The sequence below is a fragment of the Cricetulus griseus genome, chromosome 2 (assembly GCF_003668045.3).
Source record: "Cricetulus griseus strain 17A/GY chromosome 2, alternate assembly CriGri-PICRH-1.0, whole genome shotgun sequence".
Taxonomy (NCBI): Eukaryota; Metazoa; Chordata; class Mammalia; order Rodentia; family Cricetidae; genus Cricetulus; species Cricetulus griseus.
In genome coordinates, this window is record NC_048595.1 from 384,493,889 (window position 1) to 384,517,395 (window position 23,507).

The 23,507-nt window shown below is 48.5% G+C and overlaps 1 protein-coding gene across 1 annotated transcript in view; it reads left to right on the forward strand.

Annotated features, from left to right (window-relative positions):
- Positions 1-19,916, forward strand: part of LOC113833556 (chemokine-like protein TAFA-5) — a 183,334-nt gene extending 163,418 nt beyond the window's left edge. Inside the window, exons 3-4 of the mRNA XM_035438815.1 lie at positions 16,750-16,877; positions 19,896-19,916. Of these exons, the coding sequence (XP_035294706.1) occupies positions 16,750-16,877; positions 19,896-19,916 (149 nt within the window). The remainder of the gene's footprint in view (positions 1-16,749; positions 16,878-19,895) is intronic.
- Positions 19,917-23,507: the final 3,591 nt, after the last annotated feature.

Genomic DNA, 23,507 nt, shown 5'->3' on the forward strand with positions numbered 1-23,507 from the left:
AACTATATCCAACTACAACCTCCTCCAGTTTAGAGGTGCTCAAGAGAAAATAGGAAGCAAGCCGGAGGGGTTGAGCATCACATGTTAGCAGAGGCCCCTCATGTGAGTCTATCAAAAGCCAGCAGAGAGGATCCCAGGCCAGACAGCTCACTCTGAGTCCGAGGCAATTTTCAGGGGTAGCACTTTTAACTTAGAATGGTGTATCATTTCTGCAAACAGGCTAGATCCTTGTCTGTTATCCAAAGATAACTTCTCCCTCATGTCTTGACCAAACACCAGTGTCCTGGGGTCAGAAGTCTAGGGAGAGTGTCATGGTCTCTGCAATGTCTAGTCCACTTTTGTGGTTACCATGGTGTCTTTCTATCCATTTACAAGCCTGTGCTGTTGTTTCTGGCTTCAGGAAAGACATCTGTGGTAGGTGGTACAAAGCATTTGGTACTAGGGTTAGGGAATAGAGTGGGACAGAAAAGATGGCTTAGTGGTAGAGCACTGGCTGTTCTTACATAGGATCCAGATTTGGTTCCCAGAACCTACATAGGACAACTTACAGACATCTATAATTCTAGTTCCAAGGTATCTGACATCTGACACCCTTTTCTAGCCTCTGATGGTACCTGCATGCATGTGGAGACATCCGCTCAGGCACATGTGAGCATGCGCACACACACACACACACACACACACACACACACACACACACACACACACACACCTCCTGTATGTAGAAGATAAATCTTAAAAATAAAAAAAAAAAAAACAGAAAAAGAACAGCATGCTGGGGAACAGGAAGTATAATTGGACATAAGCCCTCTGCAGATGTGATCAAGTTAAATGAAGTCATATGAGAGGAGGGTGGACCCTCATCCATTATAGCCACTATCCTGGTAAAAGGAATCTGGACACAGATGCCCAGGGATAAAGGCCATGTGACATAGGCCCAATGGGTACCACATCTACTAGTAAAGAACATGGGGATTGTCTACCACTCCTAGGACTTCAGGAGGCAGGGGACCCTCAGCCTCTCCTAGAGCCTCCTAGGGGAGCACAGCTTAGACATACCTAGATTTACATGCCTGGCCTCCAGAGCCATGCATCACACTTCCATTCGTGGCTCTAGTGCAGAACCTGTTACAGCCATCCCAGGGCTCCTGCAGATCTGGATTTAACCATGTCCCAAGGACCTGGCTCCTCCCACATGCCAGGAAACCTAGGCCAAGTCCACTTCTCCCTCTGCCTCCCTCTTCCATGACAGGCTAAGCTTCGTTTACTCTAAGTTATTAGACCTCCATGGTAGATGAAACCCTAGTATCTGCCTTGTATCTCTGTCCCTGCCTGTGGCCCAAAGCACATTAATGTTTTGGACCTTTAACCACACACTGACTGTCAGGGTTCTTGAAGCCAGCAGAGTAGCATCAAAACTCCCATCCTTGGCATACATTGACCTCCGAGCCCAGTTGTGTCCCCTCACACAGTATCTAAAGCTCTGGTGATGAGCTGATGAAGTGTGGGGGTCACCTTGGTATGGTAAGTCCTAGGACTATCCTTGTAGGTACCCTGCCAGAAAGCTGCCCAGTGTTAGTCACCAGGTAATGGGGAGGACAGTACTGTGAGACAGCACCTCCTTGTCATGGTGACTGCTGGTTTGTGTCCATACCTGCCTTCCCTGTAGCTTCCATTCCACTCACAGAAATTTGCTCCTGATAGGATGGAGGAGCCCATGGCAGGCAAAGGCCCTCTCGACCATCAAGCCTCAATCTTCTGATTCAGGGCCCACAAGTTGAGAAGAGCAGAGAGCCACATGCAGGGTGTCTGTACTCAGCATGTCCTTTCCCGATGAGGAAGCTCAGTCACTGGCAGCATCCTGACCTCAGTTAGGGGGACTCTGCTGTGGATACAACCTGTGGCTGGTGCTTCTGTGGTTGTTTTCTAAACCTGGCTCTCGCTCACAATTGATCACTTCAAGTTTGTGTTGCCTTGGGTTTGAGGAAGAGCACTGAGTGTGAAGTTCCAATTCCCAACCTGCCCCCAACACATGTGGCCATCCCAAATGGATATGATGTCTTCTGTAAGTTCACACTTCTGCGTTTTGCCTAATGCTAAGTTGTTGTTTGGGGGTTTTGCTTGTTTTGTTTTGTTTTTGTAGGAGCAGCCCCTCACATTCCTACACAATTCACTCATTCAGCAGTGGTCACAGTCCACCGTCACAGGCCCTTATAGGCTTGGGAAGCCATAAAACTTCTTGAGTGAACACATTCTGGGTTGAAGTCACTAGAGGCTGGGATGTAAGTGCTAGATGCCAGGCCACATGGCTTGGCTCACACAGGAAGTAAGAGTGAGGGCTAATGCGCCCTACATGGGCTAAGGAAGGGGCTACTGACAGAAGGCACATGCAAGCAGCCCTGCCAGCTAGAATAGTAACCCTGCACTAAAGTGGTATTCTTCATAACCCATTGCTATCTACAGGTGCTGTTCAAAACCTAGTTTCTATATGAGAACACGGGGTTCTGTCTGCCAAAGTGACCTTACACAAGAAGAGAGCCACAGCTGGGTGGCCAAGCTCTGCCTCATACCCTGCTTCTGTCAGTCCCCTGTTAGCAGTGCCCATTCCAGGACCCTGGGTGGCTTCCTGCGCAGGTCATCACCAGGTCATATATCTCAAAATATATCTTGAACTCCCAACTTTGCTCATGGCATACCTCAGAGCCAGAAACCTCAGTACTTCTCTGAGTCTTTCTTGTCCTCTAAAGAAAAGGTGCGTGGAGGACAGTGACCTGCAATTTCCTAAGGGTGGACACAGGGGCATAGGGTCATGGAGACATGCAGAGCCCAGAAGAGGTAGCCATGTTGCCTCTGACAGACTGATGAGGAAGGCTTCTGTCTGCTGCTTCTTAGAGGCTAAGTAGTTCATGTACACCATTGCTGGGGTCCAGAACCAGAGCCACTTACCACTCACAATGCAAAACAGTGGGAGGGGGTAGCCCAAGAGGAGACAACTAAGACCCAAGGACAGTAGAAATTTTGTTACTACTAGTGTGTTATAGCCATAGGGACAATCAGGTGACTCTGCAGTTAAGACAGAGTCTTCCAGGAATATCTAGGAACCTACTTCTTTCTATATACAGGCCATGGTCCCCAGCTACAACCAAGATCCCACCTCCTGCCTTCTCTTCCCTCTCATTTCCATCTCTGCTTGCCAACTTTCCTTGTGGCCTCAAGGGAATTTTCGGGCCTGCTCATGGGCTATGCATGCAGAGGTAAGATGGGGTCATAATAAGCCCAGTGCCAGCTTCCTTCTGTTTCCTTGCAAAGTTTACTAGAATGGGACAGGTCTCTAGACAGAGAGCAGACAGCCCCTCCCCATCTTCCAGTATAGTGTCTAAGGCCAACCAGGGCTCCTGACCTCTGAAGGCAGGTCCATGGCTGCCTCATATTCCAGTTAGTTCAGCCTTTAGTAACAGCACCATATACTAGTGGCTTCAGGAGCAAGAATACTTCATCCCTCATAGGCTGTGTCTATATCTCAAAGATCAAGGAGGCAGCTCAAGAGATCAGGAAACTTGGGATAGAAGAGAGCTTTCTACCCAGGGACTGATGGCTTCATTCAGATCATAGCACACGCCTACCCTGGCATTTGAATGTTTGGATGGATGGGTGGGTGGGTAGATGGGTGGGTAGGTGGAAGGATGATTGTATGGATGGGTGGTGCATGGATGGATGCTGTGTTGATGACAGGATATGAATGGATGGTACGTAAGTGGTGAAAGATATAGGACGATAGGAACTGGTTAGTAGATAAATGAATTTGTGGTGGATGGGTGGATGGATGGATGGATGGATGGATGGATGGATGAATGGATGGATGATAGATGGTAGAGAGATGCAAAATGAAGGAGTAGATTGGTTATAGGCAGATGATGGGGTATGAATGGTTAGTAAATGGAAAAAAACTTGATATAAAGTGGATGAATGGTGATGTTGGGATGAATGGTACGTGCTAATACTACATGAATCGATAGATAGATAGTAGAGCCATAGAAAGATGATAGATAGATGGATGATTGATGGGCTGTTGGATGAACAATTAAAATGATAGATGGGTAGATGGATGGACAGATGACAGGGTATGAAACTAAATAATTCAAGGATTTGCCAGTGATATTTCATCTGAACCTTGAGGTGTCTCATCCCTAGTGAGGGCTCCTTAAGGAAGGAAGCTATCAGCATTATTATCCTCAGTGTCCATTTGCCCAGGTTAGTGTCTCATCAGAAGAAATGACATTCATCTGTAGGCAGGACTACCTTCTCCCTTCTCACACCATCCCTATGTGGACTACTCTGCAGTTCCCAGTTTGGGGAAGGAATGCCCTCTCTGAGTGCAGAGGCATATGGAACATAGGAACGGCCAGTGCTCCCAAATTCCTCATGCTTCCAGGGTCTGCTCCCCCAGAAAGCTGCACCAAGCCTGGAAGCAGAGCAGAGATGCTTCAGTTCCACATATGGGGATTAAAGCCTGCTTCTTTGCTTGTCTCCGCTCTTAAATAGCCCCTGTCAATTCAGTAGAGTTTGCCCATGCAAAATGATTGGAGTAGTTTTTTTTTTTCTTTTTTTTTTTTTCCCTCCGCTTACCTGCCTTGATCCTAATTAAATAATGAAACAGGCACCCCATGACAACTGCGGGCTGTGCTGTCTCCCTTCTCTCTCAATCTAATTTGATTACCCGAATCTGGAGTGTTTTGCACTGGCGTGGCGTGACGTGCTAATCATAAAGTGGGGCTCCCTATTCTTGAGGGCTGGGGGACAGTTCCAGGCAGCTAATGAATCACTGTAATCAGAGAGCCATCTTGAAAATTAATCCATTCTACTGCAACTATTTAAAGACAAAATCATTATCAAGGCAGTTCTCACTAAATTATGTTGTCTAAGGGTTGTGGGAAGGAACTTGTCATTTCAAGATGCAATCTGGGTCTTACAGATAGTTTTTCCCCAAGTGATAAAAAGATTTATGGTGGTGTGCTAAGGAACACCCCCCTTCTCTGGTTAGTCCCTCACTCCCCCCAGGCTTTTTGTACTCCTGGGGCAGGGATGGACCTGTTTGGCTTCTGTGCCCCATGAATGGCCACCAAGATCTGTAACTCAGCCCATAGCTGTTAATGTTCCTTGAACTAAACTTGTACTCTGCTTGGTGGCAGAGTTGAAGGGAGAAGTCCCCACCTATGGGAAGCAGTTTCTTCATTTTAAGAAGAAAGGGGATCTTTGGGATGTGCTGTAGTGGAGTAGTTGGTGAGCAGGTTGTAAAGTGGCCTGGGTGTGATGTCCTTCTAGCCTCATGCGCTGCCTCCCTGCACATTTCTGGTCCTATACCAAGGCTTGTGACGGAGGCCACTGGCAGAATGGGCTCAGTGCTGTCACTGCAGCCCTGCTTCCTCCATTAATGAGTGCTTTTTGACCAAATGGCACTATACTGGAACCTGCTGATGACAATCTTTGATTGGTGCCACATTCCTCTCAAAGCAAGAAGAGATGGCTATGGGGTGGATCTGTATCTGTGACTCACAGCTCCTGAGCCAGCAAACTCTGGTTTACCTCCTGTTGCTACTGTGGCAAGAGCCTGGCTCCCCAGGATATGGACTGACCCACGTACTCTAGGCACACGGTGATACCTTCAAGTCTACCTGTTAGCACAGGCCTCTGTGTCTTCCTGAATCACTTCCATCAACATGAAGTGTCCACTCTACACAGTTGATGCTGCCAGCTTATCCTCCAAGCCTCACCTCTTTCTGGAAGCACTCGACTGGCTGACAAGCCTTGGAGCCACTGCTGCCTTGTGAAATCTGTGTGCGGAACCTTCATGTAATACAGTGTACCAGGGTTAGTGTGCCAGAACATTCCTGAGGACAGACCTGTATCCTCCTGAGCTGGGTATGCCCCAAGTGCTATGGTCAGGGCAGTCTGAATCAGTGACCCTGTCCTACTTTGCCCAGGAAGCACAGAGTAAACCTCCTTAGCACAGGTTCTGGGTGTAAGGCCCCTTCCCTGCCTTCATCACTGGGCCTGAGCACCTAACATTGTAAGAAAACACCTGTGGCTTCCTAGCTCAGCTCAGTATGTCCAGAGCATCTTGAGGAGGCCTCAGTAATCTTTCCAGCAGTGTTCAGCCATGGATGACAGTGCTGAGTCAGTATTTTCTCCAAGTACAGCCCCTTAGGTAACCAAGGGGACCAATAGCAAATATGGAATCAGGAAGCCAGACCTTCATAGGTATTAGGGTGAGGGTGAGGGGAAGGCTGACCCAGCCCACCCAAAGGGCTAGGCCCTCCAAGGCCTGCCAGGGATGTATAGCTGGATCCTCCAGTGTATGAAACTCAGTAGTCTAAACCTCCTGGTCAGATAGAGGTTCCTGTGGACTTGGAGGAAGGAAACCTCAGGGGCGTCAAACTGGAGATGAGTGTTCATTTATTTCTTCAATGGAATATCTGTATTTTGGTGTTAGCTCATCTTCACTGAGGGTCAATGTTGTGAGGGTCAGGGACCTGGGCCCGTATAAGAGGAGAGGGAATAGTACATGAACACTGCACATGAGCACAGCGCCTTCTGTTGGCCAGTGTTGTCATGGGAACTGCTTGGGCTGTGAGTGCATCAGGAAAGGACCTACCTCTAGCCAGGGCATCAGAGGAGCAGAGAAGATTCTGGAAGTCTGAGATAACCCCTGCAGGTGACCCATCTGTGTGGCCACCCTATGGTACCTGAAAAGCAAAGTGAGAAGTATAGAGAGAAGGGTCATATCCATCTAGGGCAGCAAGGCCTGGGCTGGCATGCAATTGTCTTCATGCCCACCACCTGTTGTCAGCCCAGGTCCTGGGGCCATCACTTCTAAACTGTGGCAAATTTCATATGGCAGGCTTTGGGCTTTGCATGGTTTGTGGGCAGGAGTCTCATGGGGTCTTCCTGGGATGGGAAAAAGAGATATAGACACCCAGAGAAGAGGCATGGGTGGCACTATAGCTCAGCGCTGAGCCCAGCATGACCTATGAAGAAAGGCAGTTCTGAACTCTCTTCTCCCCCTTCTTCTTCCTCCCTCCCACTTGTCATCTGTCTCCTACCTCATTTTCTGGGGTCCTTGTATGATCTGGGCCAAGTATAGTAGTGAACTGGGAGCCTTAGCTGTTGGACCTGTTGGGTCTCAGAATGAACTGAACAATCGTAGTTCTTCTACTGTAGAACAGGTCTCAACCACAAAGGGTGGACCCAAGAGAGAGGTGTTCATAGAGGCTCTGGAATCCAGGCACTTTGTACTAAGTGTCTGATACCCTTTCATCACTAAAACTATCCATCATTCTCCCCACTATTGTCACTTACTGCCTCCTCACTCTCTTAATCAGTGAAGGTGGAGTAGTGTTGGGACCTAGTCCTCTGTCTCTGAGCCCAAACTCTGTGGCATGGTGTGTAGGCTGCTTGTGTACAGAACTGGCCTGCAGAGCCTCAGCTTGCTGCTACCAGCACAGCATAACTATAAAACAAAACAAAACAAAACAAAAGCCCTTGGATAAGAGCAGGAAATTCGAGACTCAAGGAGACCTCGGGACACACGTCATACTTCTCTAAACCCTAGCTCTCTCTTCACAGTCTGTAGTGAAAGTGATGGTGGTGGTGATGATGGGGATGGTGGTGATAGGGATGATGGGAATTCTGATAATGAGCATAGTCGTGCTATTAATGGTGGTGGTGGTGGTCATTGTAATGATGGTGATTATGATGAAGGTGATGGTGATGACCATGGTGGCAATGACAATTATGATGATGATGCAGCCCATGATGATAAAGATGGTGGTGATGCTTGTATCATTAGTGGTGATAGGCATGCTAATGGTGATAATGTTAATGATAGTAATAATTCTGAGAATCATGGCAGTGGTGGATGATGGCAGTGAAAATGGGGATAGTGACAATGGTGATGATGATGATGATGTTAATGGTGGTGGTGATGGTGATATTAGTAGAGAGGATGATAGTGATGGCATCAGCAGGGTGGCTGTGGGGTCAATGTCTCCTGCAGAGGGAGCTGCCTCTCTGGACTTATAGGATAGAGTTCTTGGCAGGGAAGGCAGCAGAGGAGACTTGCATCTGGCTCATAGGCTTCCAGGCCTCAGAAATACGTGTTGGAGGAACTCCAAGCTCAACGTGGCACCCTGGTGCATCTCTCTTCCCAGGCCTGCTTGGATAAAGGAGAGGCAGCAGACCAGGCCCAGCTGTGAGCAGAGTAAAATCAACATTCAATTGAGTTCTCTGCCTTGATTACCTGGAACCAGTATCTGATTGCCATGAGAGACCACAGGTGACAGGATGCTCTGACTCCACATTAGTGTCAGAATCTGTGTGATCCAGCATGGAACTCTGACCATGGGGTACAAAGCTGTTCCTTGATTCAACCCAACATCTCATTACTGGTCTCAGCATCTTCAGCCCTTCCTTTATGGTCTCTGCTGGAATCCCAGCAGGATGAGGCCAAAACTGTAGATGAGCAAAGGCCCTCTGTCTGGGGACTGGAGGTAAGCCTCCCCAGAGGTTTCTGGGCCCAGTGTGAGCACCTCCCCAACTCTCTGCCAAGTAGAGCTGCTCCTTACCTGGGCACCTGAAGGCCAGTACATGATTGGGCTGTGTCCCCACTAGCTGGGAGACCCCTTTGGCCCTGCCCAGGGACAGATCAGGCTTCTCTCTAGATTAGCCCCACCCAAGTGGTGCCTCCTGCTCCACTGACCAGCTCTCTCTGGCCTGGATATGGACAGACTGGAACATTCCTCAGACTCAAACAATGCAGAACGCCCTTAGGAGGGTGGCTTCCCCCCCACACCAACTGCTGGTGAGTTGTATCATTTTTATTATAATGTTGTAGGAATATGAGCTCAAGCCAAGCTAAGCCCTCCCAGACTGTAGAGTAGGAATAAACCAAAGCCCATTTACAATTAAATACAAACAAAACCACAAAGCCAATAAAATTGAAATTTGCAGCATTAATTTTACAGGGCAGGTGCTTCCCAGAGCCTCAGCTCAGGGAGTAGACTCCAGGGTGCAAGAACTACCTGCTGGTGCTCAAATGGTTTCTGTGTTCATTCAGGGGATGCCAGTTCACACATACGTAAGGGCAGCTGCCTGAACTGTGCTAATAACAGTGGCTTTGTTTGTTGTGATCACACCTTCCATTTAACCCAGAGCCATCCCAGAAGGCATGTTTAATAGCGGGTTCTTGATAACTCGTTTAAGCTGTCGCCTTCCCATGCCAACAGCTCTGCCTTGCAGCCTGACAGGGCGCTGCTTTAAATGGGAGTAATCCAATTACTGCAGGGCCCGGGAACGGGATCTTCATCGCTTATTTACTGCCGTACTTAGTGCCAATGAACTGCTGCAAGGCAGGGAGTGAGAGGCAGAGAGCCAGCAGCAGTGCATGGTGATAGGTGTTGCCACTACAGGCTGATGGACCCCACTGCCCTTCCTGTGGAATTCATGGGGGAACCTCTGCTACATTTGACTGCATGGTTGTGCTTGTGTACCCATGGGAAACAGGCTGGGTGGATAGCCTGGGGAGCTTGTGTTAGTTACTTTGCTCATTGTTGTAAACAAATGCCTGACAAGAGGCAGGATAAGGGCCAAAGGGGAAAGGGTTTATTTTGGCTCATAGTTTGAGGAGGGTGCATTCCATCATGGGCAGGAAGGCATGGTGGCAGGAGTGTGAGACAGCTGGTCACATTGCATCCAATGAGTGTTGGTACTTATCTTGTTTTCTCCTTATTAGGGTTTTTTCCCCACAGTGCAGCCCCCAGCTTACACTCGGTGCCACAACCATCCTGGGTGGATCCTCCTACCTCAGTTAACCCAGTCTAGATGATGCTTCACAGACATCCCCACAGACTTGTCTCCATGGTGATTCTAAATCCTATCAAGTAGACAGTCAAGATCGGCCATCACAGAACAGAATTGTCTCCTTCAAAACACACAGGAGATATTGTGTGTATTCTAGTCCTGGATCCCTGTTGATAAGACACACTGAGAAAAGATGGTCAAGAGACTTGGCCTGAGTTTTCTAGCAAAGGAGACCTGGGAGAAAACCCACACTTCCTGTGGCCCTCCTTCTCCTCCCATGATGAGAACAGCCAGGACCAAGGAATCTCTTCCAAGGACCCATATGTAGAGGAAATACGCAGAACATTCATGGTTCCAGGTGTGGGGCTTTGCCTTTTTGTGATGGTTGTTTCCAGTGGACCCTGGTAGGCTCGCCCTCCCTCCCCCCTCTCTCTTCCTCTCCCTTCTCTCTCTCGGAGATGGGTTGAGACAATGGGTCTCACATCTGTGCATTACCAATTGTTGTTCATTGGGGTTTGGGGCTACCATGCAGTTGAGGAGTAGTCCCAGGCGTGGGGCTGCAACATGCCTGACCAAGCCTTGTCTAAAGTGCAGAAAGCAGGGTCTACTACTGGCTTGAACTCCCCAAACATAGTGTATCATCAGAGGCTCCTTTGCTTGGGGCAGGTTTGTACAGTACCCTTGCTGGTTACAGGAATGAGCTTGCTACCCCCACTTTTCTGAGAGACTCCAAGGTGTGCCTTAGCTGGCACAGCAGAGGAAGTGAGTGATATTAGATGGCTTTGGGTTTAATTTAGTAACAGAATATAAAATCATTCTGTAGCAAAGTGAACCAAGGTGAGTGATTGCTACTGCTGGAAGTAACTTGGCAGTATATGACAGACCTGCCAAGAAGGTCCACAGATTGGGGTAGACATATCTCCAGTTCGCACAGGTGACAAAGTCTTCTGCTGCTCCAAGGTCTGCTCAGCCTTTCTTATCATGACTAGAGAGCCTGAGCCCTCTAGCCCATAAGGCCCCCTCTCTCTTAGCACCACCCTTGTAGAGTGTTCATTCCCTTTAGATCTTGTTTCTCTCACCGACTTTGTACTCCTTTGTCCAAACTCTACCCTCTGTTTGAGCTTCTTCCAACCAAACAGCTGCTTTCAACTCCATTTAAGGTGCCCAGGCTGTGGCAAATTGTTCAGGAGCCTTCACAACCTGTGACCTATCCTAATCCTGAAAGGCTCCAGGCCCCTATACCTTGGCATTGTTCTCTGCATTCTGCCTGCAAGGTACTTGTCTTCACCTGTCAGGCCAGGGTCTGGGCTCCAGCAGCTGCTTCATACTGCATCTTGGGACATCTGAGACAAGATTCTGTCCCATACCAGGCAATGTGTCCACAAGAGAGTGTTTGTGAAGGGAGCAAGTTGCTTCACTATCCTCGGGGCACTGCCTGAGATCCTGGCAGTAAGGGACTGGACTGTCAGCTGTGGACATTAGTATAGGTCACTGTGAAACTGTGGGGGAGTGCATGTGAGTTTTTGTACTCAGCTTGAGGTGTGCAAGTGAGTGGCGTGTGTGTGTGTGTGTGTGTGTGTGTGTGTGTGTGCTCTTTATTTGCATATGTCTGATAGGAATGTATGTGGTGTGTATGTGAACAGCATTTTGTAGTGTAGGTGCAGCCCTATGGTATGGGCAAATGAATGCTGTCATGTGTGTGAGTGTGTGTGTGTGTGTGTGTGTGTGTGTGTGTGTGTGTGTGTGTGTGTGTGTGTTGTAAATGGGTATGCCATCTACATAAATGTATATGTGTGCGATGCAGAAGGTAACTAAGGAGAGGAACTACTTGCAGTCTACCATGCTACCTTTGGGGAAACATATAGATGGAGTTGGTGCAGCAGTGTCCTTAGGTCCCACTCTGCAGCCTTGAGGAAGACTCAGGCTTTGGAATAGTCTTCTTCCTCTCAAGTGCAACATCCTCTTCTTCTCAGGCTGGAGCTCACATGCTTGCCCTCTCTCTATCTTTCTAGAGTATCCACTTTCTTCCAGGAACCTGGGATACACGAGACTCTGTCTCCTGACTTCCACAGGCGAAGGGACCCTGCAGGCTGTGAGGGTGAGATGAAGTTGTGGAGTGGAGGCATGAAAGGCCCCTTTGTCCCTTGGATGTGGTAGCCCGGTGCTGGCCCGGCACTGTGTCTCCCACCGCCTCCAGCAGGAAGTAGGCTGGGCTGGGTGAGCTGAGTTCCAGCAAGCAAACAAAAGGACCTGTGTGTTCAGTGCTGTTCCAGTGTCCTCAGAGGCTTGGTCTCTGGGTATGCCCAGCCTCTGCTTGTCTGTGTGCTGCTACAGACCAGCCCACAACACAGCCTGGCTGTGTGTGTTTGTTTCCTAGCACAAACGTGTAGATATACATATGTGTGAATATGTACATGCATGAGTATTCATAGAGTGCATACATACGCATGCGTGGTGTATGCATGTATGGCATGTGTGGTGTCTGAGTATGTACATATATTTACAGTGTACATGTGTAGTGGTATGTGCATCTGTGTACTTATTATTCATGCATGTGTACATGTACACATTTGTGTGCTTACATATGTGCAGTGAGTGCATGTGTAAGCATATGTGTGTGCCTGTGTCCCCTTGTACATGATATATGTATACACACATAGCGTGGTATGTGTACATGTGTGTTTATGTATATGTTACGTATCCTCCCATGTAAATGTATCTATGTCATTATGTACATGTGTGAGTATTTGTAGTATGTGTGTGTGAGGATTTATACATGTGTGTGCAGTGTTTGAATATGTATGTGTGATGCAGGTTCATGTGAGTGGGTGACCTAGGTTTACACATGTAAGTACATACATGAATATGTGCTCTTCTTGCATGTGTACCCACATGTATTGCTTTATGTTGAATGATGTTGTGTTTACACCATGTGAAGTATATATCATGTCCTTTTATTTGTGTTCATGTATTCTATATGACCCTTGTCTTCACACATGTATGTTCATGAGGATGTTTATGTCATATGGCTTGGACAGGAGCTTTGTCCCTCCCAGACCATTAGGACTCTGTCACTCCCTTTCTGAACTGTTCACATCTGTGTATGGGTCTTGTTGTGTATGGGCTTTCCCCATGACAGCAGACTACATGCTTTATCCCTCTGGGTGTGAATGGATGGAGGAGGCTCAGGAGACCCATGTGTTTTGCAGGGCAGGTGGCCTTGATACAATATAAGATGGGATCTGAACTCAGACCCAGCTTCCTTTAGCCCACCAGCCATTCCCCGCTTCCAAAGCCCATGCATTTTTGGTATGTCCTGCAGACAGGCAGGCTAGGGCTGGCTCTTGGTGCTACCCTAGCCAGTCCACATCAAGTCACCTGAGGCTCTGATCTGGGTGATGTTGACCTTTGATCTTGCTGTCCTTCTAGTAGCTGGAGGCTTCCTCTTCTTTCACAAGCCAGTCCTGTTCTTGACTTGTTAGGCAGGCAGAGCTTGTGTGACCAAAGCTTATGGCTCCCTAACATTCAAACCCCTCTCTGAGCAGCTTATTGGGACAGGCTTGTGCAGATAGGGAAATTTCTCATGGCAGTGTTTGAATCCATCCCTTGCATCCCTCTGTGGTTGAAGGCAGAGAGGAAGAGGAAGGAATGGAGAGGGAAGGAAGAAGGGAGAGAGAGAGAGACAGACAGAGAGAGAGAGAGAGAGAGAGAGAGAGAGAGAGAGAGAGAGGGTCTTCAACTTGTTGAGAAAGTTCTCAAGCACTGCAAACAGGAGTTTGGGGCCTAAAGTGTGGGTGTAGATGGTTTGAGGCTTTGAGGCTTATATTTGTTGGTGACTGAGATGGTTTTCATGCCATCTTTTGCTGTCACCAAAAATGACACATTATGGCTGAGAGAAGCAGCTGCTGGTGACTTTGCACAAATAATGAACAGCCAGGGACAGATGTGTGACACAAGCTAACTCTACTTGCCCACCAGCCACCTGTGCTGTGATTAGTGGGAGCCCAGGAGAGTGGCTTAGGCTTGATGCCTGGCTCTTTGGAATGTCCTCAGCCTGAGGATGCCCATGACCTGGGGCAGGGGTCATAGCATGGGGCAGTCCTCACTCCATCAGTTTGGGCTTCCATAGTAGAATGCCTTAGACAGGTGGCTTAGTGGATTAACATTAGCTCTGGGGACTGGAGGTTCAAGGCCACCGTGCTGGCAGGACCAGTTTCTGGCTCACAAATGTCCAAGTCTGACTTCTTACTGTGTTCTCACAGGTGGTGGGTTGTGAAGTGGGGAGAGGGGAGGGTGTTCTTTGGGTCTCTTATAAGACCACTAATCCTTCTAATTCAGAACTCATCCTAGTGGCCTTGTATGAATTCCATTACTTCTGTATGGTCCTATCTCTAAATATAAGGGTCAGGGACTTCAGCACACAAATTTATATTGCATCTCTAACAACAATGTGAAAAGAGCTGGCCCAGGATCCTGGCTATTGCACAGTCCACTTTGCCGGCAACTGATATAAAGACCCTGGGATGGGGTGAGGCAAGCAGCATACCCCATGGCGTTCTCGACTGTGCCTGTGGCAGGTATGGCTAGTCAATTACAAAGCTCCTATCTGCTATGCTACATGCACTTCTTCATGGACACCTTGTATAGCAAGCATGCTAAAGGAATGGCCATCAATCTAGATAGGATGCCCACTTTCACGCCTTCCAAACTATCCCAGGCCCTCCAGACCCATGCTCCCTGAAGTAACCCTAGGGCCTAGCCTTTACTGTGTGAGCCCTATCCTATATCTTTGCCACCCATTGCCTAAGTTTGTACAGGGCCATCACTGCCTCCAGAGCCAGTTCTCTGGTCCTATGCAAAGGGTAACTGTAGGATTGCTTGTTCAAAATCAGGATATCAAGGAATGGGGAGCAGAGCACTGTACCCACCCCCTGCCAGGTCACAGGTGTATACTCTCTCAAGGCAGTGAAGCCCTGGTTGCCTAGCTGAAGGACTGTGTCTGAGCACACTCCACCCAAGCTCATATGTGTTTGCAGAACTGTTTGCTTGCCAGTTATCACCCTTTACTGTGAGAAACTGGGGAGAAATTGTAGTGCACATATTCTGTGGAATTGTGCCTCTTGTTTAAGCAAATATGGAATCCTGTGCTTCAATACTTTTTAAAGTAAATGGAAAGAGAGTCTAGGAGAAGGGAGGAAGCCCAGGAGTTGGAAAGGTTGTGAGGGACCAGGGATGGAGCTGGCTTGGGTGGGGGCTGTAGTCCCCTCCTCCCTGGGATGGAAAGGTCTCTGTCGCTGTGTCTTGTGAAGGTTACCTACTCTTCTCTGACAGTGTTGTCCAATCCTGAGGCTCAACCACAAGCTCTTTACTCCTGGGCCATGGGTCCAGTCAGAGTGAGGCACTGCTTCATGAAGGAAGAGCATAAATGGAAATCATGATAGTTCTCCGTGCACAAGTCCTTGATGTCCAAAGGAAATTAACTCAGGACCATACTTGAGGCAATGACCTCTGGTGAGCAGTGAGGAGTCCATGCTAGGCCCTTCCTGCATGGGGAGAGGTGTGTCAGATATGGAGACCACAGAACAGGCTTGTAACTGAGGCATAACCCTATTCTTTGTCTAGTCTTTTGTGACCCCAAAGGTTTTGGTGGTTGTTTTGGAAGATTGTAAGTGTCCTCTGTTCTCTGATGTTGGCGTTAAAGTTGGGTGTGGAATCCTGCATAACTGAGTCTTCCAACAGTGCCCACGGGTGTTGGTGTCCGTCCTGACTACCTGTCTTTATCACTTCCTTGCTGCTGTGATGAAACACCTGTCAGAAATAGGATGAAGAGTTGATTCCAGGGGTCTTAGTCCATGCTTGAATGGCTCACACCAGGAGGCAGACAGGAAATGCCCATGCTAGGCTGACTTTCTTCTTGTTCTTGGATGGTGCTGCCTGTGTTTAGGGTAGGTCACCCCCCCCCCGCCGTGCCTCTCTGGAAAAGTCCTCACAGACAACCATGGCTGTGCCCCACCATCTTTTAGGTGATCATCAGTCCCATCACATTGAGCATGACTGACCATCTCAAAGATTAGCTGTTACTTGGATTACAAGCCCTGTTGATGGGTCTCCTGAGTGAAGCAACAGTAGTAAGAATTGCCTCAGGAAAGAGGTTAGCAAAGTGAGCAGGTTGTGGAAGATTCTGGTAATAAGAATACTAATTTTATTATGGTCCTCTTCCTCATAGGCTTCTCACAGCCTTCCTGTCTACCAGGTCTGACCACAAAACCTGGGTGGGTTTCCAGCAGAGGAGAAGGGTGGTTTTCTTCTGTGCAGGCTTTGATGTCCTTGTTCTGATGAACATTGGGTCCACCTCCCCACCTCCAGCTGATCACTAGATCACTACCCTGCAGGCTCCAGAGCTCAAAACAGAGACTTGGGCCTGCCAGTCTTAGAACCTTGAGTCAGGCCTGTGTCTATAGATGAAAGGTGACTGGGGTCATGGTCTCTATAGAATTTCTGACTTCCTGCCAGGCCTCACTCCTGACATTGAGCCCTGGTTGTACCCAAGCTGTCAAGTGGATAACCACTTCCATAGATCTAGGATATGCCCTGTCAGTTTCTGACAGAACAAAGAGATTTTTGCCCCTCAGGAAGGGGAATGGTGCTATTATGAAGATGTTCTGACACCCTCAGTGACTACTTGCAATTGGGGACTGATGGTGGTACACCCAGGAGAGGCAATATGTGGCCAGCCTCCATGCAGAAATGTCTCTGAATGGCATAGTACTGCTCATGGGGCTTCCCACTGTGATGTCCAGGTGCCAAGTCCAGCTTTAGGATGCAGGCACTCCACTCAGGAATGAGTGTGTGTTGGGAGTGGCACACTGACCAGCTCTCTCCTTTCTCTCACAGCACGAATTATCAAGACAAAGCAGTGGTGTGACATGCTCCCCTGCCTGGAGGGGGAAGGCTGCGACTTGTTAATCAACCGGTCAGGCTGGACTTGCACACAGCCCGGAGGGCGGATAAAGACCACCACGGTATGTGACCCCTTTCCTTTCTTGTGGGCATGTTGGGAAAAAGTGAGCAGATACCACAGCCCATGATGGATGTAGGTTCTATGGGATAGGGACAGGTGGAAGCTGGTATCTCCATCACAATCACAGCTTCTCCTTACCCTCTGGTGTAAGCCTGAGAGCCTGTGCCTAATCATTTGATCTTTGGATACACAGGAACCAAGCCACAGAACACAGAACCACATAGATTGGTCAACTGGGCTAGTCATCTCAAGTGATTCTAATAAAATGCATATTGCTGCCACTGAGGCTGCTTGCCTTTATTGTGGAGATGTGGAGGTACACCAGGTACCTCAAAACTTGAGGGCAAGTTTCTGTACCCCACTGAGGCCAAGGAGACCATCCAGATTCAGGCCTAGAGAGGAGGCTGCACATGGTTCTGCTGCTGCCCTAGATATGGTAACAGACCCTAAGAGCTCCCAATATCTCATCCTCCTTAGCCCATCTAGCAGGGCATACTGAGTTCTTTCTGGAGGATATAGCTAACTTGATGTTTAGAACCACTCTTTCCATGGTTGAGTGCAGAGGACTCTAGGGTGTTCTTTGTTTTTTGTTTTTGTTTTTCTTATTGCCCATTCTTTGAAATTTCTGAGGTAATGGCTCCACACACTGCCTGGGCACTGCAGACAGTTATCCTCTGTGATATGCAATTGAGAGGTGAAAAGTCCTTGGCCAAGATGGGTAAGCCTCCTTGGGTTGGTGACTGTTCACTTACCACTGGTTTCTCTGAGAGCACTGCAAAGGCTGAGATCTGCTCAGGGTCAGTGTGGGAATCTTTGGGGCTGCTGAGTGGACTTCAAAGCACACACACACTTTGTAGAGCCCCAGCCTCTGAGGACCCTGGAGAGATGGATGGAGTGGGGATGGCACAGGTGTAGGATGCTCTATGTCTGCCTCTGCCCTATGCAGACCACATGAAGCTTTACCCCTTGAGCTCTCAAGAGCCCCTCAGGCAGGGACTGCAGATAGGTGTAAGGAGAGACAATAGACAGTGATGAGCCCCATCAGCCATAACCATGCAGAGGTCTGCTTGAAGGCTTACCCATGACGCATAGTTTGGCCGCCTGTATAAGTCCCAGCCTCCCCAACCACACCCCAGGCTGCTCAGTCACCTGGACAAGTGCTACAGTGGTGAAAACTGATGCCAAGAAAGGAGTCATATATCCATAGTTCCCCTATGATTCAGAGCAGTCATGACAAGGCTAGAGGTTCTTAACTCCAAGTCCTATGTCCATTTGGGGACCAGAGGTGACCCCAGGCTTGGTGTATTCCCCACTTTCTGGGGTCACACTTGGAAAGGATGAGCAAGTATGGGCATGTATAATTGCAATTGGACACCACAGTGGACTGAGTAGCTGTGAGACCCCTTGAGCCACCTTTACCTCTTCCAGAGGCTAGAAGGGCACTGGACAGCTCTGCGATCTAGTCTACATGGTGTCCTTGAGTCTAAAAGGATGAGACCCTACACCTACTGGATCCTCTAGCCTAAGGAGACATGTTTTTAAGCTGTCTAAAATGTTAGTTCTCAAGCCAGGTCTTAAGAAACCACAATCTAAAGTCCCTACTATGTGATTACATCATGTCCTCTTACAGAGTAAATTAGTAGCACAGGTTTCACATGTCACTGTAAAAATTTTTTTCTAAGATGACAGTCTTGTCACCCATTACCTTTAAGAGGCCTATTGGCCATGTAGTGGCTGCTAATTCCTTTCCAGTGTCACTCATCCTAGATAGGCCCTTCCTTCAGTCATACCCCTTTCCGCTATGCACCCCAGCTATGCTACCTGGGCATCCAAGTTCCACTGCGACACCCTAACCCTAGCACAATGTCACTTGCTGCTGATATTTTTCTGTGTGTCGCCAGAGAGGGGAATACTCATGGGCAGGTCACTGGGCCTGGGGATCCTGTAGCCTGTCCCCTCATGGGGCCTCCTAAGTATGTGTGATAAATGGATCCATTGATTAGCCCAGTGCAGACCATTGATTAGCCCAGGCACATGCTGATGTCCGCATTTCTGAAATCACTGCTTCTCAAAAGCATGGGTCACCACCCCATTAGTGGGTCATGAAATTAATTTACTGGCTCATGATCAGCATGTAAAAGGAGGAAGAGAGGTCATAAAAATACTAGAGTGCTTCTCAGGTCACTGAAATGAGTACCACTTATAGCAACATAAGCACCGTGGTGCTGTGTGAGATGCAAGTGTCACTATGGAAAGTGGGAAGTCCATGGCCCTAATGACTCAGGCGACAAACGAGGCTCTGGGCTAGCTTTGTTAAGTGTTGCCTCTGCAGTTGCCCCTTAGACCTTGCCTTGTGAGCATCCACCTGTACTGAGCCAAGTGACTACTGAATGCTGAAGGTTTTCCTCAGGCAGGGAAGTAGCACCCTTTTCCTGTATCCATCTGCGATGCATCATTTATAGAGATGGAGCAATGGGTGGGTTTCCCTTCCTCTTCTGCAGTTCCTGGGCTCCTGGTTTCCACTAGCCCTGACAGCAGGGCTTATAGGGGACCTAAATGAAAAGGGCTAGAGGATCCCAGGTGAGGACTCTGGTTCCTCATAGCTGGCCAAGAATGGATCTCAGTGCAGATGTTATCTGTCTATGGCTGCACTGTGCATTGCACATGTTAGTGGCTTTCATGGATATTCTAATCAGTGTTTACTCTGCATATCTGTGATGTTTATGAATTGCTAGATGCTCATCGGTGAGCCATACTGTTCCCTAAATCAGGATAAACCAGCTGGATTGGAATCCATTTTTTCCCAATTAGCTATTAAGCACCACATTTTAATTCTGTAGGCATAAACACACAATTGTGGGGGTGAGGAGGTTTGGAGAGGGCTTCCTGGGAGTCCTGCTTAAGAATTATCACTTGCACAGAAGTGTATACCCCAGAGAACACAGATTCAAAGATGTCCAGATGCTAACTGCAGGAACACATGTGGGTGTGACTGACTGACCTGTGCACTCTATTACAGACAGATGTAGAGTCCCCTTAAGCAGCCCACTCTGAGCGACAGTTCCTCTTAGCTTGCCTGCAACTGGGTGCTGGGCAGCCAGTGACTTAACCCACTGGAACATCTGGAGGTCAAGAGCATTGAGAGCAATCATATCACCAAAGAACACAAATGCAGATGGCTCTGCTTCTCAGCCATCCTGACAGCATCTTCTTGATGCTTAGCATCTGTGCAGGGCAACCTTTATTAAGAAAAGCTGGCCTGGAGCAGGGAAAGGCCTGGCCCCTCTGGTACACAGCCAGCTGTTCAGTGGACTCTCTACCCATTCCTCTCAGGACTCTGCAACTACAGCTTCCTGCCATCTTGGAAGTGGGGAAAGGGTTAACCTCAGGAGCTACTGCAGGTCGAGCTGAAACTTCGGGGTCTTAATCATGGAAATCTGAAGGGTGTGTGTGGTCTAGTGGTCATACCAAAAAGAAACATAGAAAACTGGATTGGCTCCTTCCAAAAATCAACATGGGTCCTTGACCATGGCTAGCTACATGCCAAACCACCAGTGTACCTCGGTTCCCACTAGTGTCAGAGGTCATGCATGGCTGCAAACAGAAGAATGGAGCACATCCAGGCACCCCCATATTGGAGCAGCAAATCTCAAAGGGGCCTTTGTGGAAACTGACCAAATGCTATCTTAGTCTTAGCCCTCAGCTAAAAAGCGCCAGACCTCTATGTTGCCTATCAGCCTTCTGGAGACCCCATGTGAAGAGACGAGTTGTGACAAAGGAAATAGTGTGTTCCTGAAACTACAAAAACAGCTGCAGAGAAGATAAGAGCATGTGTCTAGGAGGGGACTAGTAGTGGCTGTAGCAGAAGAGAGGGGCTGAAATCCTAGGAAGCTTCAGACTCCAGAGAGATAGCATATTGGTAAAGTGCTTGCCATGGAAGCATAAGGACCCATGTTCTACCCCAACCATCCATATAAAAAGCTGGATTATGCATTTATAATTTCCAGACCAAGGGAGGCAGAGACAGTATTTCAGGGTTTGATGGCCAGCCAGACTAGCCTGATCAGCAAGTTCAAGGTCCCAATGAGAGACTTTGTCTCACCCCCCAATAAAACAAGGCAAATGGCACCTGAGAGGATGACAGAGAGGGGCAATCTCTCTCCCCCAAAATGCACACTTGTATACACACACATGCACACACACACATGCACTCACATATAAAATTTGTAGAACTGAAGATGTGGGTTTCCTGTGGGAGACTACCCACCAAAGCCCACGATGAGTGAATAGAGAGCTCAATCCTGGAGCTCCCAGAGTGAGCTATGAGGTCCTGGCTGATGGGGAAAGCAATCTAAAGTTCAGAAGGATGAAGTCAGTCCCACACTGTCCTGTCTTGTCATAAGTTAGAGCTATTTACTCTCAACTGAGAGAATGCCTCCATGCATCTCTAGTGCATTTTCTCACTTAGTGATTAAAGTGGGACGGTCTGGCCCCTTGTGGGCAGTGTGACCCCCTGGTCATATGGTCCTGAGTGCTATGAGAAAGCAGGCTGAGCAAGTTATGGAGTACAAGGCAGCAGTAGCATTCCTGCTCCATGACCTCTGCACCAGTTTCTGCCTCTGGCTTCCTGCCTTGAGTTCCTGGCCTGATTTCCTTCAATGATAGACTGTTTCCTGAAGTATATGGGGAAATAAATCCTTTCTTCCCCAAGTTGCCTCTTGGTCATGGTGTTTATCACAGTGATAGAAACCCTAAAACACACACACACACACACACACACACACACACAGAGAGAGAGAGAGAGAGAGAGAGAGAGAGAGAGAGAGAGAGAGAGAGAGAGAGAAAGAAAGAGAGAGACCTCAGAATGCAATGCTGCCTAGGACTGGTCAAGCAGAGACTGGCATCCATGTGCCCCACCCCCCACCCACCCCCACCCCCGCCCAGGTTCTGCAGGACACAGGTGCTAGAGACCAGATGTAACTCTTGATCTCTAGTTCTCTAACTGCTAGAATGGACTATCAGTGAGGAGGAAAATAGGCCTTGCTCCAGAGGCCTCAACATTGGCTGTGCACCACTGCCCTTGCAAAGCTAGAGATGAAGGGGTACGGGACCTCGAGGGCATCCCCCAGCAACAGGAGAAATGACCAGGCTCCTGGGTTATACTTACAGTAGGAATCTTGGATAAATTCCAAAGGCTTGAATGGGAAGAAGAAAATGGTCTTCTAAAAAGTCAAATGGGAAAATGAATCCCTGGGTATGGGAGCAATCCAGCTGCTTCAGCCTGAGTTTATTCCTTCCATATCTGTGTACTGAGCCCTGTCCACCATAGACACTTGCAGCTCCGTCTAGAGAGGTCCGGTTGCTCACAATGAGAAGCCTCGTGTGTGTGTGTGTGTGTGTGTGTGTGTGTGTGTGTGTGTGTGTGTGTGTGTGTGTGTGCGCGCGCGCGCGCGCACGCGCGCGCTTGGCTTCTAGGTGAGAATTTAGCTGAATCATCCAGGGAGCAGACAGGAAAGCATGTCCATCTTGGACCCAGTCCCTCACTCAGCACCCAAGACAACTGATTTCATAGGTGGCCAGGAAGGAGTGTACAGCTGTTTTACTCCTCATAGTAAAGCCACACCAGGCTCCCTTCCAGCCTTGTGAAGTCATTGGGAATCCAGAGGCCTTTTCTGAAACTGACAGCTTGCTGATTGTTAGATGCTCCATTGTTCCCCAGTCCTGCTAGTTGTCCCCATATGGTTCTCCTGCCTGTGATTGTTAGAAGTCCCATTGTTCCTCAGTCCTGCTAGTTGTTCCCATATGGTTATCTTCCCTCTATCTGAAGCTGGGACTCTCTGAAGCTTGTTCAGGCAGGGAGCTCCCTAACTCTCAAACTCTAAGACTTTGGGGAAATGGCATGCAGCATGTCACATCTTTTCTTGACTTAACATCCTTCATCCTCCCAGAGTGTTAATTCAGTTAATTACTCACAGATGAGACTGGGGAGCGCAAGCTTGTTTCCTGTAGTGAGAGATCAGCTACTTACCCTTGGCCCTGACCACCCATTTGGGATTTAGTCTGGGGCCTAGACAGGCTTGCTCTCTTGTGTCTGGTCGGGTCACAGGGAACAGCCTGAGAGGATCCTTAGAGCTGGAACCTGGGGCAATCACCTACCCCTTGTATAAGTGCATTCTCCCCGAATAAACTTCACTTAACCTGTACTCAGTCTAGTGAATCTTGATTCCCATGCACCCCCACTCACCCCCAGGCACCCCGTGGTACCTGTTCCAACTATCCCTGATCCACACCCAATGAAATTCACATCTTTGATTCCAGAAGCATGCCAAGCCAACCTGGGCTCTCAAGCCAGATGTCCTCTGAGCTGGCCCTGATTCCCAATGGCACCTGGTCTCGAGAGGACACCTTGGTAGAAAGATCATGGCAGGAGACATATATGGGATGTGTTTAGCCAGTAATCAAAAGATCAGGTAGGACCCTCCCTAACTTGGGAAAACATGCTTTCGGGTAGAAGAGACTTCCTTAGCCCAGATAAGGCAGATCCCCAAAGGGGCAGCAGAATCCATGAGACTAGGAGCCCTCCCCCAAACACAAAGGGAACACAACTGGAAAGGAGATGGCATGTGAGATT